Raw genomic sequence first — 17,701 nt, forward strand, 5'->3', positions numbered from 1 at the left:
TGGAAAATTCCACATGTAGCAACAAAATCATCATAATAATTAATAAGAACTCACTAGAAAGTATTAAAATGATGAGTTTGAGTTGCAAAACACCAAAAGGAGATATTTCTAGATGGCTATTTACATTCGTGGTATTTCGTCACTCTGACACACTCCGTCATAATCTTTTATGCATTCGGTACTGAAGCAGATAATCCTAATTTAGCTTTAGCTTACGTCTTCTTGCAACCTGGTAATTAAACAGCATAATCAAAGTATTTGATCTTTTATTTTAAACTAGCATATTGCCTATGTGATAAGCAAGGATATATATTATTAAAATGAAAATTACACAATATGGTATAAGAAATTATATTAATTATAAGAATATATTTTCTTATAAATACTAACTATAATTATATTATAAGATAGTAGCAATGTAATTGTTATCGTATATTTTTAACTAATCATTTCAGCTGTACATAACTTATATTTTAAATTTACAATAAATCATTTATTTTATGATAGAATATTAATTTTAACTATTAATTTCTTAAAAAAATATTAAAATTCAATTTAGAGATACAAAAATATAATAAAATAGTTCAAAATGGTTAAGATAAAAATTCATGGCTAGTTGCAGACAAATACTGTGTTAATTATACTTTTGAAAAAGAACAATAAAAATATTAAAAACGTCTAATTGAAAGAATAAAAATACATTCTCTAAATCATGTATTCTAAATTATATTATCAGAATAGACATAAAAAAATCATATTATAAGAATAGATCACTCATTTGTATATCTATAGTTTAATATTATAATGAAATCTTAACTCTTCAACATATTTGTTTCATGAACTATTTAATTATTCTCAGACATATAGAACCAGAAAAAGATTATCACACATTTATTATAAGATAATAAAAAAATTAATCTTAAATATATTTTATTTCTGAAAAAAATATAATCTCATGTTTTATCAATATTTAGTTTCAAATGAAAAGATAAGAAAAAATTATTCCCATAATATAGAAATATTTTTTTATGAGTAAAAATCTATCTATATCTTGTTAGATCACTATTCCACTACTTTCTTTTTCTCCCCCAAGTTCTTGATCAACACATAAAATAGTGTGATCGTGGTATGCTGTGCCTTTCAGTGAAAAATTAGAAGTTTGGCCAACATAAAAAAGAAGCTATTGTTGACCACTGGTTTAAAAAAGAGCTCTTTCTTACAACAAAAGTTTGACACAAGGTGTGAGAAATGGGGCGGGGACGAGAGTATAACGGGAATTTTTGCAATAATAATATTTTAGTAATTATAATGTATATTTTTAGGAAGAAATAATTCAACAAAATACATGTTTTAATCATTACTTGGAAATATAAAAAGCAATTACAATCAATTTTAATAGTTGATCAAACATATTTTAATAATATCCGAGAATAAAATTTTCATATTGTATTCCTAGAAATAATATTTCAGTAACTAAAATAATTATCTAGGAAACAAATGACTCCTTATAATAATTATCAAAAAATTACATCTTCTAATGTAATACTATTTAATTGTATGACAACATTTCATGCTTTCATAATTTTATTTTAGGGGCTATATTATACTTTATTCGTTTTAAAATAAGTATTATTTTAGATTATTTTATATTATATAAGAAAAATTAATAAATAAATAAAAGAGAATGATAATTTTATAAAATTAAGCTTATTAAATAAATGTAAAAATATTAATATTAGGTTAAAAATTAAAATAACATTTATTAATTATATTTTAAAAAGAGTAATTAATGTTATGTGTCAAATGAATAATGTTGTGAAACATTTATTTTGGAAGGAAGGTAGTAATATTATTTAATTGTTTAACAACATTACTCGTTTTCCATGGTAGACGTGTTTACTATATTCATTAAAATAAACAAAATCAGTTGGAGTTGCGTGGGCCCAGTTATCGAACGTAGGCAACCGTGAAAGCGAAACAAGTTCCCCTCATGGGACCCACACAGCGACCCAACACACTCTTTCATTCATTTCACTCTCAAACACACATACCCTCGTTATCTCTCTCGTGTTATTATGTAACACAAGAATTGGAATCTACGATTTTCTCTCTCTTTGTTTCTTTTGTTTCACACTGAAGAAAACACATACATATACGTGTATTTAATACCACTAATGTAGTAGAAGAAGCAGGAGATGATTTTGATGTTAATATTGATATGCTTGTGAGTTGTGTGTGATGATGAACAACAACGTTGAACAATGATCCCACACCTTGAACAGTGATGCCACCATTGATTTTTCTACTTCTCAGCTTTGGTTCCTTCCTGCATTGAATTCCTCGCCCAATCACCTTTCGGATCTTCCTCGGGATCTCCGAAGTCTGTTTGTTTCTCTCTCACTTTGCTGCCATAACATAATTACCCACGTGGAATTGCCACTCCCCTTTAGCCAAGTTTTCTTCTTTTTCACTTTTGGTTTTCAGGGTTGGTACTTGGTAAGTTCTTCACAAAATTTTTTAGATTCTGTAGGATGCTGCATCTTTGTATAACCTTCTTCTTCTTCTTCTGGGTATTTTCTTTATTGTTTGCTTTTTCAAGAAAAAATGAATCTTGGGTTGAAAGGGAACTTTTTTATCATTGTGTCTGGTTCCTTTGTTTCATAGTTTCATTGAAAATAAAAATGTGGGTTTCGTTGGTCTTGATTTTCCAGGAAGAGGGTGTTTGAATTTTGTTTTATTTTAATTTTTGGTTATGGCATCTTTTTTCTCTGCAGACAAACATGAATAAATTTTGTGATGCCATTCATAAATTTGGGTTCTGTTTCCAATTGTTCACTAATGTTGGGTATTAATTAGTTAATTGGCTACCCCATCGTTTTACGCATTAATTGCTTTCTGATGTCATAGTCCAATAAGTATATTAGCCTAAGCCTTTGCTTACTTCTATGGTTCTGTGTTTTGAGTTTGTGTTCTGTTTTGAGTTCAGAGCAGAAGTTATGTCACGATATTGACATGTGTATGTGCAATTAATTCGCATTAAATTCAGAAGCCACATATTCATAGGTTAATGAATGGTGTAAATGAGTTCATTGTTGTTTTCTGGAGTAAGGGGCGGAGGATATCCATCATTTTTGTTCACTGAATTAGGACGTGGATGTTTACAATAAATTCAATCACTTCCCTTTCACGTAGCTTTCTGTCACAATTCATTCTTCTGAGTGTCAAAAACAAATTTCTTAAGCTTCTAGGAACCATTAACTATTTGCGTTTTGTACCAAAAAAAAAAAAGCAATAGCCCCTTTTACACGACGATTCTTTCCTCCCCTAATAGTATCATTTTCATGTCTTCATATTTTCTACACGGACAATGCCTTGACTCTCATATCTTTTTAATATATATGTACGTCTATGACATCAATATGTGAGACATGTTCTTCTCTTTATGCATACATACCATTGTTTGTGTTGTGAATTGTAATTTGATAGCATAGTTGCCTTGCTTTGGATACCATCAAAACTCCTTCAAAATGGGAATTTAATATTTGCACCATGTTGTTTTGGAATTCTTTTCTTTTTCTTTTTTCTTTTTTCTTTTTAATTTTTACAAATTGATTAACTGATCTAAATGCAAATATTTCTAGATCAAGTGGAGTAACTCCTCTGCGAATTTACTGGAGAAACTTCAGAGTGAAATCTTTGCATATATTATGACATATCATTGATAATTCAATATACAGCCAAGTAATGAGCTGTTGAAAGTTGAAACCCTCTCTGTTGACATGGGATTTGGTTTAAGCCTTCGAAAGAAAAGCTCAAAGCAGCAAAGCAGGTCAAAGACAGACAAGGAGAGTTCTGATTTGCCTCAACCCAATCCATGTTCAAAGGATTCACTTAAGCTTAAATCAAAGTCTAATGTTGGTCAAGCAAGCAGTGATTCTTGTCATAAAGCAAAGCATGATGTAAAAGGAAAGGTTCAGCACTTGGATAGTGCAAAGGGAAGTTCAACTCAACCTGATGAACTTGTCAAGTACATGTCTAATTTGCCCAGTTTTCTCAAGCGTTCTGATGGAGGAGAAAGCATTCAAGGGAAGGCTTTAAATGTTGGAGTTCTTGATTGGTCACATCTTGAAAAATGGAAGAACAAACAAACACATACAAAGGCAGAAGCTAGCAATTTCACATCATCCAATAGCAGTAAAGAAATATCCTCAAGGGCAGCCACTACATCATCGTCTGCCACTTCGGGTGGCCATAATAAAAAGCTTGATGGTAGAAAAGTTTCGAGTTCTTCACGAAGCAAGGGACCTTATAAAGAAGGCCTTCCTAGAAGATCTAAAATGTCTTCTCAGAATGTCAAGCACTATCAACATTCTGAAACTGAAACAAAGACCCTTGGAGATGAGCTTGGGATGTCACCCTCGGAATTTGGCAAAACTCAGTCAGATACATCACTTCGAAGGGTGAAAGTTAATGACTATGATGAAATAACTTCAGTAGTTGAAAGCTCTGCATCCAAGTCCAGGCATAATGTGGTCTCACTAGTTCCGAATGAAAATTCAAGTGGTAGGGATGTTGAAGAAAAGAAGAGGATGGAGGGTTTACAGCAGCATAGCCTCAAGAAAAAGGAGAGGAGTCTAAAGTCCAGTTCTGATAAGAGATTTCCATCATTAGAATCAAAAACTAAAGGAGTCTCATTTGATTCTCAGAAGAAAATGATTTCCAGCAGCAGTGAAGCCAAGAAAAAGATGGATCAGTGGCAGGAGTCAGATATTGATGCTGGTTATGAACAAAATCATAGGATGCCTAATAATATTGTGTTGCTTCGTCCCCCAAGAGTTCTGCAATTGAAATCAGAAGACTATTTTCAGCATTCTCAATCAAGAACTTCATCTGAAGAAGATTTTTTGGAATCAAGCTGGAGTAGTTTGTCATATATGTCCATTCCTGAGGAGGTTTACACTGAAGATGTACATTCTAAAATTCCTCATTCAAGTGTACTGCCTTCTGTGACTGAGCTTGCTTCTTCAGAAACATTGCAACATAGTATCAATACTGATCTAGATATGGATCGTTCTTCTGTTTTATCTAAGAAACCAGCATGCTCAAATAGCATATCTAGTCTCCAATCTGAAAATACTTGCATTGAAAAGGATGTGTTAGATATCAAGCCAAAAAATCAGTGTGCTTTCAGTAATGTGCTGAAATCACTGGACCATGAAACTGCTGAGCTGACACCTCAGAATCCCTCATCTAATTGTCGGCTTAGCTTAAGCTTAAGCTTAAGCCGGATTGGAAGAAGTTTTAGTTTCAAGGAAGGGTCTATTTCAAAACTTAGCTCCACGTATGTTGGTGCAAAGTCTGGTCCAGTGACACCTGAATCTTATGCTTATTTGAATAATCATAGCGAAGATATGGTAAAAGGTCATAACAGAACTATGTCCAGCCCCTTCCTAAAGTTATTAGATCCCATATTGAAGCGTAAGGCATCAAACATACAGTTTTCAGATGAACAAAGTGTGACATCAAAAGGAAGCATGGATTCCATCAGCTTGAGGACAATCAATCTGTCTGATGAAAAGAGCAAGGAATCACCAACCCAAGCCCTTTTGCAGTTAACAATAAGAAATGGAGTACCTTTGTTTAAATTTGTGCTCAACAGTGAAAGAAAGGTTCTTGCTGCGACCATGAAGAGCTTAGCATTGCCGGAGAAGGATGATGTAGACTGCTATTTCACATTCTACCTTGTTAATGAAATTAAGAAAAAGAGTGGCAAATGGATGAATCATAGGAGTAAAGAAAAAAATTGTGGATATGTCTACAATATTGTTGGTCAGATGAAAGTTTCTAGCTCTAAAACCACTGAATCAAGCAACGAGAACTCCAAGAGAGAGAGTGTGGTGAAAGAATATGTGCTAATGGGAGTTGAAGTTGACCAGCTAGATCAAGAACCACCAGAATTCTTCATGAGCAAGGAGCTTGCAGCTGTTGTTATTGAGATCCCTTGTGAAAACGTAAATCATGAAGGACTATCATATAGTCATAACTTACTGAGAAAAAGATGCTTAAAGTGCTTGGCAGATGAAAAATGCTTTTGCAGCTCACAAGAAAATGAAATCTATGGCAACATTACAGTTATACTTCCTGGTGGTGTACATAGTTCACCAAACACAGGACAACCTTCACCATTAATCCATAGATGGAAGTTGGGGGGAACATGTGATTGTGGAGGTTGGGATGTTGGTTGCAAATTGCTTGTTCTCTCTAACCAAAACCTTAGTTCAAATATTCCAAGGAGTTCAAAATCTTACCTTGAGAGATTTCATCTTTTTGTTCAGGTATGCTTTTACTTTTCTCCCTGAAGCCATGAGTATATACGATTATAAATATAATGATAGCAAGTTAAGATCATCTATGACATAACTTCAGGAAGGAGCTGATCAAAACACACCCCTATTCACGTTGGTTCCATTGAAGGATGGATTCTACTCAGTCGAATTCAGTTCAGAAATTAATCATTTACGAGCATTCTTCATGTCTGTGGCAGTTTTAAGCAGCCATAACTTGCCAAGTTCCTTGGAAATCAATAACATGCAAGAAGCAATCAATAAAGAATTCAGTCCCAAGAGCAACAATGAACTTCAGGGGAAAGCACCTTTATATTATAATCCAATTCCTCCATACTCCCCTGCTGACAGAGTTTAATATCAGAAAGGGAAGGCTTTTTCACCATCAATCCATCATAGATATCTGTTATATATTACCATGAAGCTAAGGAATTTCAAGTTATTGCACTGCCAATAATTCTCCATTTACTCCTTTATTGTTTGATACTATAGCAATACCACAGTCCTTCCCACCAGAATACCTGTTGTTGCAGAAAATGGTATTCTCACTGTATTTTTGTATTCATTGTACAAAAGCACCCCTGCACCAATACTATCCTTTTACAAAATACAACATAAGACTAGTATCCATTGTATATCTTGAGCACTGTGAACTTGAAGAGCTGAAACTGTAATTTGATCAACAATAGTATAAGGCCGTGCCTCCAGAAATCCTTTTAACTGTTCTATACACTGGAGATTCTTAATGATGTGTAAATCAGTTAAGCATTATTACATGACTCAGTTTTGACATCATTTCAATATCTCTTATTGGAGATGTTTACTTTCCAGTTTGTCCTCGAGCATTATAATAATAATTTTGTATATATGGTTTAATGTTTCATGGTGATGATTCTTATACAATTTTGTAAACCAAATACTGTTATTTGATATTAATTGGAATAGAGAATACTTAGTTGTTCTAGTAGTTCTAAAAGAAAAAACAATTTATTTTCAGGCAAGAGGAAATCAATTTTTCCTAGTGTCTAAATATTATTAGTACATCTAGATAACAGTAGTTTATTCCATTACATGTTACTCATGAACCAATTGTCCCAAATGCTTAGTTGGGTGAAAATACATAAATGGTTTTATGTTTGTATCAGGTTCATTTATACATCTGCATAGAAGAATTAACAAGTCCTTGTTTATTTAGTTATGCTGAGAATCTGAGGTTTATAGGTATAGAATTATGTATTGTTTTTCTATCAATCAAATTTTTAGCTCAAACAAAATGGTCCTGTATTTCCTCTAGCATGAACCTCTAGTGTTTTCTAGTTGACTTTCAATCAGAAATTCTTTCATACCTCATTCCTTTTTGCTCACAGGCCTTGCATGTCTTCAACTCCAAGCTTACAATTCCTGAATGAAACATAAAACTGACCGTGCATCCCAAACACTGTTGACTTGCCATACTTCTGAAGATTTTTTGGAGTGTCCCTTATTTCTGCTTCTTTTGCATTAGTTCTCTTAATATGGAAATTTGTGGCCCCTCTTCCAAACCCTGTTCATCCAAATCAGTGTTCTCACTACTCTCAAGATGAAACAGTAAATATAGTTAACTAATGAGAGTGCTTGAAGTTTGGTTTTGTGGATGAGGGAAAAGAAAATGATAAAAGCAATATCCATAATTCACGATGAGAAAGACAGAAATTACCCAACAATTGACAATTCCAAATTTCACTGACAGAATACTAACTATTATGCGAAAAGTAAGTCCAAAGATGAATTAAATGGTTTAAGGAAAACACTGAATAATCCCATTCGCAAATTGAGATACTAACTAGACACTGATGGAGATTCTTACAAGCTATTGATGAACAAACCTGGCAAGAAATTAAAATCCTTGATAGGAAGAGAAAGTCCCTTCATAAAATATTTAAAACCAATGGCTATGTACCAAGGAAACAAATTTTAAAAAAAATCATATTTTAAGCTACGGAATAATTGAAAGAGTAATTATAAATTTGTCCTCAGAAATTTGTAAAGTCAATCTTCACAGAAATTCATAAAGGAGAATCTGAGCATATGCGTTATAATGTTACTATTACTAATATATTTATTTACACAAGATAGGCGATATGTAGCCTGTGGCTCTGAATAAAGAAAATGTTTATTTGAATCACACAAAACTACAAAAGTCACTATTTTGAACAGAATTCCTCCTAAACGCGAAAATTTATGTAATTTTTATTCAACAGACAATAAGGAAACGATGAAGCACATAGAAAATTTTCCAGTTTTTTAGATTTTAATACAATTCAAATGAAAATAACAATATTTTAATCAATTGGGATTATGAAATGCCACATTTAACAAAGAGAATTGCTCTGGGCTTGTGTTGTGTCATATATATATATTGAATTTTTGGCAGAGATAGTTCTGCTTGAATATTACACTTTCAACTCTTACTCTTGTTTTTCCTTGAATCTATTTTATTGCATGTGCAAACATTAATGTCTAGGTAATATTGCTTTTTCAGCCTGTAGTTCATTCATCTCTTGATCATGGGGTTATGGATAATGAGCCACCAATAATCAATTCCTTTACAAGCTTTAGAATAGTTAAAACTTTAGGAGTAAATTACTAATGCAGGTGTACAGAGGAAAAACAAACATCAAACGAGATTATTATGCCAGTAGCAAAACCTTCACAGCTCCAAGAAATAATAATGTAAATGTAACCAACATTATTCTAATGCATTATAAGATTGTTGTCTAACATTCATTCCATGCATGCTTAAGCTAGAAACAAGCTGGAAACCGAAAAGCCCGTTGCAGTGCAAAATTGTATAGGAAATGATAAACCCAAATGCAGTGGTTAACATTCATTAGAAAAGAAGACCTAGATTTTTGTTATAGGAAAAGGTATTATTGATTGGGATAGGAAAGAAAAATTTGAATAGTTGATATTTTCGATTTTGTGATCCCCAATTAGTCAACATAGAGTGACTTACTAATTAGAACTAAATAACGTGAGAGGGATGTGTTGGAAAATTTGATGTCAATCTATAACCTGAGAAACAAGGTGGGTAAAGGATGATTAAGCAGGAATTTTATTGAAAGAACACAAGGTTAAAGTAAAAATAACATTTTCGTTCCTACACGAATAAAGAAATTACAGATTCTATAAGAAAATTTGAACTATTTAAAAGCTTGAACACCAAAATGCCAAACTTAAACTTGAATAGCTAGCAAAATCCATAAAAAGCATAAATAAATGTCATTAATTAGTTTACTCATATACTCCACCAAGAAAGGAAAAGTTCAAGCACCGAGTTTTGGCGGTTTTTAGGTTTGAGTTTCAAAATTTTTAAAAATAAAAATCAGTTTTTAATTTTAGTTTAAAAAAAGTTTGAATCAATTTTTAAAATATGATTAGTTTCAAAATAAAATCATTTTGAAAGTTTTATAATATAATAAAATATTTAAGAGTGTTTTTGTGTGAGAGTAACAATAATAGTGATAATGGTGGTTTCAGCCGCGGCCGGTAGAGATATCAATGGTGGTTGCAGTGATAATGAAGGTAAAGGTGACAGCAACAGTGATAGCAATGTCAATGGTGGTGATGGTAGTGGTGATAAACAATGGTAGCAATGGTGGTGCGATGAAAGAGGTGGTATTGATGGTAGCGGTGGTGGTGGCAATGGTTGCGGTGACAGTGGTGGTGGTAATGGTTGTGGTGGTAGTGGTGGTTGCAATAGCATTGGTGGTGGTGGTAGTAATGATGGTGATGATGATAGTGATGGTGATGGCGACATTGGTGGTGACGATGATAGGGCTGGTATTGGTGGTGATAGTAGTGACGATGACATTAATGGTGGTGGTAGTAGTAATGTCGGTGATGTCAGTGGTGATGATTGTAACAGTGACAATGGTGGTAGCAGTGTTGGTGTCGACAGTCAATAGTGGTGGTGATTGCAATGATATTGGTGGTGATTGTGGTGATGATGACGGAGGTGGTATTAGTGGTGATGAAGGTAGTATTTGTGGTGTTGGTGGTGGTGGCAGCTATGACAAAGGTAATGGTGCTATGGTAGTAATAGTGACGATGATAGGTGACAAAGGTGATATTTGTGATTGTGATGATGATGATAGTGATAGTGTCATTAGTGACAGAGATGGTGGTGGTGACATCAAAAATGTTATTATCAAATGTTAGAAATATGTATTTTTTTAAAACTAAACCAAATTCACATATTCTTTTTCTTGATTTTGGGAATAAGTGTAAAAGTGCTTCAAAATTAATGATTTAAAAACCAAAAATTAAAATCTCACAACCATTTCAAACACCCTAAAAGTATAAAGTTAAGTGTTAAGTGAGGGCAAAAATGGATCTTTACATTGCGATTCAATTACACTTCCATTCGAAATAGAAAGGATGAGTACTTAGTTAATTAGGGAGCAAGCAGTTACATAAGAGATTTAATAACATGTAATGAGTGTGGTAGAATTGAGTATTATTGAGAAGAGAATATATATAATCGGTCAGAAGTAACATATATATACGTTATTGAAGTTGCATTCTTGAGCTAGAATGAAGGAAAGAAAATACTATTTTACAAAACTTTTTTTTTAAAAAAAAATTATATGAATAATTCCAATATTAACCTCCTCACATAATTCATTTTCAAGTAATAAGGATTATTAGCATGAGCACCAACTATACATAATGCTCAATATCATATTTGAGCAAAAACTCATAATATATCGATCAAGAATACTAATTTCAAAATATCATTTTTTTAACGTACAATCACTTATTTCTTAGAAATAATGTTAACAAATTATAATTATAACTAATATTAAAATACATTTAAGTGAGGCTAATTTTAAAAAACCAAGTGGATGCACATTAACAAATGGTAGCTTGGTTCACGCACGTAATTAAACGTATTAGTTAAGCATATTGTTCAAAAACCCATAACAAGTTACCTTCTTCGATAATCCAATTCGAGGTTACTTCACATTTATTCTCCTAACGCCTTGATTAGACCGTTTACCCTCGCGATCTTGTCCTCTTGTTCTAAGGTTAATATGTATGCTTACCTTCTTTTCCTTCATGGAATGGCGGGGCACTTGCACGTCATCCCTTAAATCATGATCTATTGAGCTAGTAGCTTTTGGTTTTTGGAGAATTTGAAATCCAAGCAATGATGTGACTTCACCAAGGATATGATGTTGAAAATAATCATCCTATTTCGAATGAATTTCAACCAGATTGTGCAAAGTTTAATTTACTGAGAAAACTTAAATATAAATATTAGGTATTTTCAGTAGAGTGAAATGAAAAAAAAAATTATGAAAAATGAAAAGAGATAATAGATAGTGAAAAGTGAGATTGTTTGACTTGGGTGAAAGAGAGTGAAAAAAAATATTTAAATTAAAATTATTATATACATAATAAAAGAAAAAATAAAAAAATAAGCAATTACAAAATTTCATTTTACCCTAATCCTAAAAAAACTTTTTTTAAAATAATAGCATTGGCATTATTGATTATAGACCCGTTATAACCTCTCGTTTTTTTATAAAAAAAAAAAATGAAGGCACTTAATTGAGGGAATAAAGAGGTACTGTTTTGAAATGACAAAAAAAATCACATATATACATTGTGAATTCTGTTAATTTTTACTATCTTTTATCTTATTTTTTTTTATAGGAAAAAATGAAATTTCGTGGGTCACATTATATTTTTACAACTTTCAATTGCATTTCACCCCAATCGAAAAACATGGTAAAACTACTTCCAGCCTTCTTTCAACACTTTCACTTTCATCCCTTCTTTTTTTCTTGAACCAAACACTGCTAGTATTGTTTTTCAATTAGAATTAATGTTTTACTTTGATAAATTATATTAATATTTTATTTGTGCAAACTTCTATTATGCAAATTATCGAGATAAAATTTTGATTCTAATTGAAGAATAATACTAAAAATACTTATTCTTATGCATACAATACAATGCGTTAACGTTCTGGTTTTTTTTTTTATATTTCTTTAATTACTTGTTTGGTTTTTGTGATTAATTCAATTTGTTAGGCCTTATCTTTCGGTATACTCAATTTTCTTTTTTTATTTCTTTTGACTGAGTCATCCAACAAAGTCTTTTTGCCTTTATTGGAAAGAATTAATTTTTCTTTAAAAACAATAGAAAATGTATCATATTACTCTTCTCCCTTTAGATTTATCTTTCTGTTCATTTTACTACTAAAAAAAAGGATTTTTTATGACGGTTAATAAATGTATGTAATAATGATTTCAAGTGTCGTTGTTTAAAATGTCACTAAAACAAAATTGATTTTTACAATGGTTATTATAGTAATCTTTGAATGTACGAACCTTTTAAAGACGGTTATTAACTAATAACCGTCTTTGTATGTTGTGTCAGCATTTACATTCAAAGACAGTTATTTCGTAATAACCGTCTTTAAATGTGAAAATCAGAAACCTTTCAAAGACGGTTATTTCATAATAACTGTCTTTAAATATCAAAAAAAAGAAACTTTTAAAGATAATTATTTCATAATAACCGTCTTTAAATGTCAAACGTATATAACTGTCTTTGAATGTCAAAGTGAAAATCTTTCAAAGACGGTTATTTTGTAATAATTATCTTAGAAAAGACATAAAAAGTGACAAATTATCAGACATTAAAATTGATATTGAGGTACTAAAATTGATATCCAACTTAGTAGTACTAAAATTATCAGACATTAAAATACAATTATGGGTTTGATGACAAGTCATAATTTAAAAACTCCATGCATGAAATAATACAAGAAAGAACATGAATATTTAAGATGCTACTTCGGTAAATGCTAGCAGCCTACAAGTTTTCTTTTTTGTTTCCCCTACGGATTTCTCATGCTAATTGGTATTTCAGTCACTATGACAAGAAGTTTCCTTAATATTAATAATCAATAAAGAGTATACACTATTCATTTCAATAAAAGAACAACATAACATTGATTGGTAAAAAAGTATAGAAAGAACATACATATCAATACCAATTAAAACAAGAGTTTAATAGATACAAACAGTTAGTGTAAAAAAATTTGCATTGTTAATCAGAAATCATCCTTTTGTATGACTTTTAAGGTAGTTATTTTGAAAATCAAACAAACTTATATTGGCTGGCGGTTTGAAATTAAGTGACACTGTGACAGTATAACAATTCTTTACACCATCAGTGTTTATTATATTCTTAAAACAAAATCCTACTTGAACACACACACATATACACACCTAAAAAAGAGAACTGCATCTCCAGAAACAAGATTCTTTTGGCTAACAAAAATACTCCAGCCAGTAGTGAGCAGATGCCACCTTGGCTTACCTGACAAAAATTACCACAAGGACTTTCTATATCATTTATATCAATATAAGATTATGAAGTCAGCCACACAATTTTTTAATTAATTTTTTTCCAATTACCTCTGTAAATATGTCGAAATTTCCACTCCATACCATGCAAATCTTTGGCAACAAGCTCTTGAGAAGGTATTTGCTGCTTATAATCTTGTAGTGGCCACAAAAAGAAATTTATCACCCCTAGGGAAACAATGAATTCAAAACTCCTAAACAATTTCATGTTATTAGAAATTCAAAACTAGAACATGTGAGGTGTCACACCAAACAAGGAAAACAATCTTCAGAAACTCTATGAGGGACAGAGAACCCCCCATGATGGGAGCAACTACCCAACTTACGTGTCAATGACATTATTAAAGTAGAACTAGAATAGTGTGGTTATTAAGTAACCAGAACTAGAACCCAAAGTTAACTCCCATAAGTAAAGCAAACTTCAGTTGGCAATTTTTGACTCAAAGTTAACTCCCTATAAAATGTCATTATTTCATGATTTGTTTTATTTATATTGTAACTAAGAACTCTTATCTTAGATTGATTGAAATATTATTTTTCAACAATTATTTAAATATTATTACCTTACCTAACTAAAATGTTTTTTATTTCTCCCATTTATTGTATTTTAAAAACTATATTTTACCATATACTTTAATAAATTATATATCTATAATTGACGACAATAATTAATAATTAAAAATATTATACTTTACAATTAATAATTAAAAAATTAATTATATATAATTCCTACTATAAACTTAAAAAATATTTATATATTTAAAATATTCATGAATAATATTTACTTGTGTATGACACGAATCAATTACAGTTGTTAACTAGTGATATAAAATTATTATCATTAGTTGTGAAAAATAATTAACTCATTTGAATCTATCTAATATATATATCTATGTAAAGGAAGTTTGAATTTGTATGAATCGTTAGATCAAAATTTTTAAATTAATAATAACCTTTAATCTCTAAAGGAGACTTGAAACTTTGATAGCCATTGATCAAAATTTAATTTAATAACAATCCTTGATTTGATTTAGGTATTAAAAATGTATATAAAAAAGAAAAAAATGCTGAAAGAGAAAGAAGAAATAAAAAATAGAAAACGAAATATAAAAAGCAAAAGAAAAGATAAAAGGTAAAAAATTGAAGAAAGCATAAAAAAGAATAAGAAGAAAAAAGATTAAAAGAAACAATACTTACAAGAAATAGAAAGATAAAAGAAAAATTTTAAAAAATTAGGTTTCTAAAATATTGATGTGTGACACATAAAATGTTGACATGTGACTAAAGAGAACATACTTTTATAAGATTTGTTATATAATTTGGTATACAAATAATGTTTGTCTTCACTAAATGAGCTCTAGACATTAAGTCCAAAATTGCTATGCTTCCAAAAAAACACTAAAAGAGAAACAGGGGCGCTATAGACAATATAGTCAATAGTGATTGGAAAGAGGAAATACGGATCTAAGAATCTTGAAACAAGACAACAAACAGCTGCAGCATTTTTCACAAGCGATAAAAAAAAGGTGTCTACACATAATATACTAACCCAATGGTGGTGATAAAACTGTTGTGAATGAGCCATCAAAAAACCTCAAAAGTAGACAACTCTTCCCTACACCTACAATGATTTTGGGTCACAAATAAAATAAACCAGAGACCAGCAAAGCCAATAATGCCATATATAATCATAAATTAAACACTAATCCCTATTCTCAACGACAACTAGTAATAATAATTAATGATCAGAGAAGAATAAAGAAAGCATTGAATTGAATCGAGGAAAAACTCACTGTTGTCGCCGATAAGAAGCTTGATGAGGTAATCGTAATCAGCATACTCACACAGTCCACCCAACTTAAAACCTATGACACATGTATAGGATTTAAAACTCAATTTTTTCCTCCCACACACAAAAAGCCACAAAACTGGGTCTTCCTCCCCAAAACCCATGTACTGCTGCTCCCATTTTTCCATTTCCCCTTCACCTGTTTTGCATGTTATCTACTCTAATTTCTATCCATCATAAAAACCATCACGACACATCCAAAACCGCTTCTTATCCTAACAAGTTAAACAAACAAAACATTCCCATGTTCCTTTCTCTTCTTACCAAACTAACTACGACAACACATCAGCAGATACACTTATTTAAACACAGCAAAAACCACTCTCACACAAAATATCATTAAAACCTAACAAGGGAATCAAATATTAGTTGCCAATACAATGCCATTTTCTAACCGTAGTGAGATATTCTTTTAAGCAGAGGTGGTACTGGGTTCAGTGGGTTAACCTTTACTAATGATTCAAAAAGGAATTTAAGTAAAAAAAAAAAAAATGTTTCTTGTTTTCTATGTAATTTTTCGTGGGTTCAGTGGCCAAAGAAGAATCAATACCAATAAAAGTTCCTTTGACTCACTTTATCAAAGAAAAAGAATATGAAGATGCAGAAAACTTTAAATCTTTATGCTCAATCTTTTTCTGGAATAAAGATAATTATACGTAGGATTTCTGTTTTCTATGTAATTTTTCGTTAAAAACAAACATGAATTCATGTTCTAAAATACTTCCACTCTGTCCCTCACAACTAAAATACAAGCATAAAGAGTTCTTATGAAATGATATTTAAAATGAATACCAACTAGAGTAGGAACTAACACTGATCCTCTCTTAATACTCTCGGCTGTACAAATGTCCTACTAGTATACACTTATCTCTTTTTTGTTAATCTGTAGCATCTTAGAATGAATATCTAAAAGTCATGAGGTAAATTCGTTTGCATTCTTAGTTCTGCATTGAGATGAAGAGAGAAATATTATATCTAATTAAAGGCATAAACTAAAATGAGTTGAATAAGAAAAAAATCTAGGAGATTATAAGTAATTACAAAATTATATGACAGAACAAAAGATTCCAACCAAGAGTACGCACTCATGGCATCAAATGCAAGCAATTGTTGAAAGGTGAAGTTGAAAAATGGATTCAAGAACCAATGGTAGAAGAAAAGACATTTTTCATAGAAAATTAGTAACCAGATAACAATTAATATTCTTCTATCCATGAATTCTTCTGATAATGAATAATTATTAAAAAAAAACAGCTGCAAGAGTTAGTTGAACCCCCTTATTGTACTGGAAACACTGAAAGAGACGATCTCAAACTCTCAATTACATTAACATATTTTAGATCACCAATATTCATAGCGGAAATTCTTGTTTTCTTGGTATATTTCCCACAAAACCCAATTTTGTTATTTTTTTTCCTTCTTTTATTTATCTTCATCACCTCACAAAGAAGGTTCTACTACTTCTATCAGAGTGCAAAGATTGCAAAAAAGCTAACTTGTTGTATAAAACATAAAGAGAAAGAGAAAACAATTAGCTAAATGTAAACCAACCCACCACCACCGTCTTTTCAAAGCAACCAAAAAAAGTTGCACGCTCGTTTTCGTTTTACCTCATGTCAAGTTAGCTTCCTCACCAATGTACTCCAAATCTCCAATGACTAAACACTACAAACTCATCAACCTCCATTTCTCTCTCTAAAACTAAAAAATGCAAACTCTCTCTCTCTTTCATTGAAGGCATTCAATGTAAACGAACCCACTGGTAGCGACCCTCTAACAACAAATTTCTAACAATATCAAAGTTGTACCTGCACGCAAAAGAAATTAAACACAGGAGGCAGAGGAGGGAGAAGAGCGCGACGTCGGCGGCAAAGAGCGCGACGTCGGCGGGGAACAACCAGGGGAGCGCGACGAGAAGGAGGTAGAGGAGGGCGAAGAGTTGGGAGAGCGAGGTGGAGACAGAGAAGCATTTGGCCTCGATGGCGGAGGTTTGGAGCGAGGCGCGGGTGGAGCCTCTAGAGGGATTGGGGGTTAGGGTTCCTAATTTGCTGACTGCACTGCGCCACTCACACATATAATATATG

At 31.7% G+C, this 17,701-nt stretch overlaps 1 protein-coding gene across 1 annotated transcript; it reads left to right on the plus strand.

The window, feature by feature from the left end:
- The first annotated feature begins 2,061 nt into the window (after positions 1-2,061).
- LOC102665747 (uncharacterized) lies at positions 2,062-7,206 on the plus strand. Its single transcript, XM_006602563.4, has 3 exons — positions 2,062-2,496; positions 3,642-6,335; positions 6,427-7,206. Exons 2-3 carry the CDS (start codon positions 3,780-3,782, stop codon positions 6,700-6,702), a joined length of 2,832 nt encoding a protein of 943 aa, XP_006602626.1. The 5' UTR covers positions 2,062-2,496; positions 3,642-3,779; the 3' UTR covers positions 6,703-7,206.
- The last annotated feature ends 10,495 nt before the right edge of the window (positions 7,207-17,701 follow it).

Source organism: Glycine max, chromosome 18 (genome assembly GCF_000004515.6).
Source record: "Glycine max cultivar Williams 82 chromosome 18, Glycine_max_v4.0, whole genome shotgun sequence".
NCBI lineage: Eukaryota > Viridiplantae > Streptophyta > Magnoliopsida > Fabales > Fabaceae > Glycine > Glycine max.

Coding starts and splice junctions, on each gene's coding strand:
- LOC102665747 (XM_006602563.4), top strand. CDS start 3,780: ATGGGATTTGGTTTAAGCCTTCGAAAGAAAAGCTCAAAGCAGCAAAGC. Junction 6,336..6,426: donor GATTTCATCTTTTTGTTCAG/GTATGCTTTTAC, acceptor ACATAACTTCAG/GAAGGAGCTGATCAAAACAC.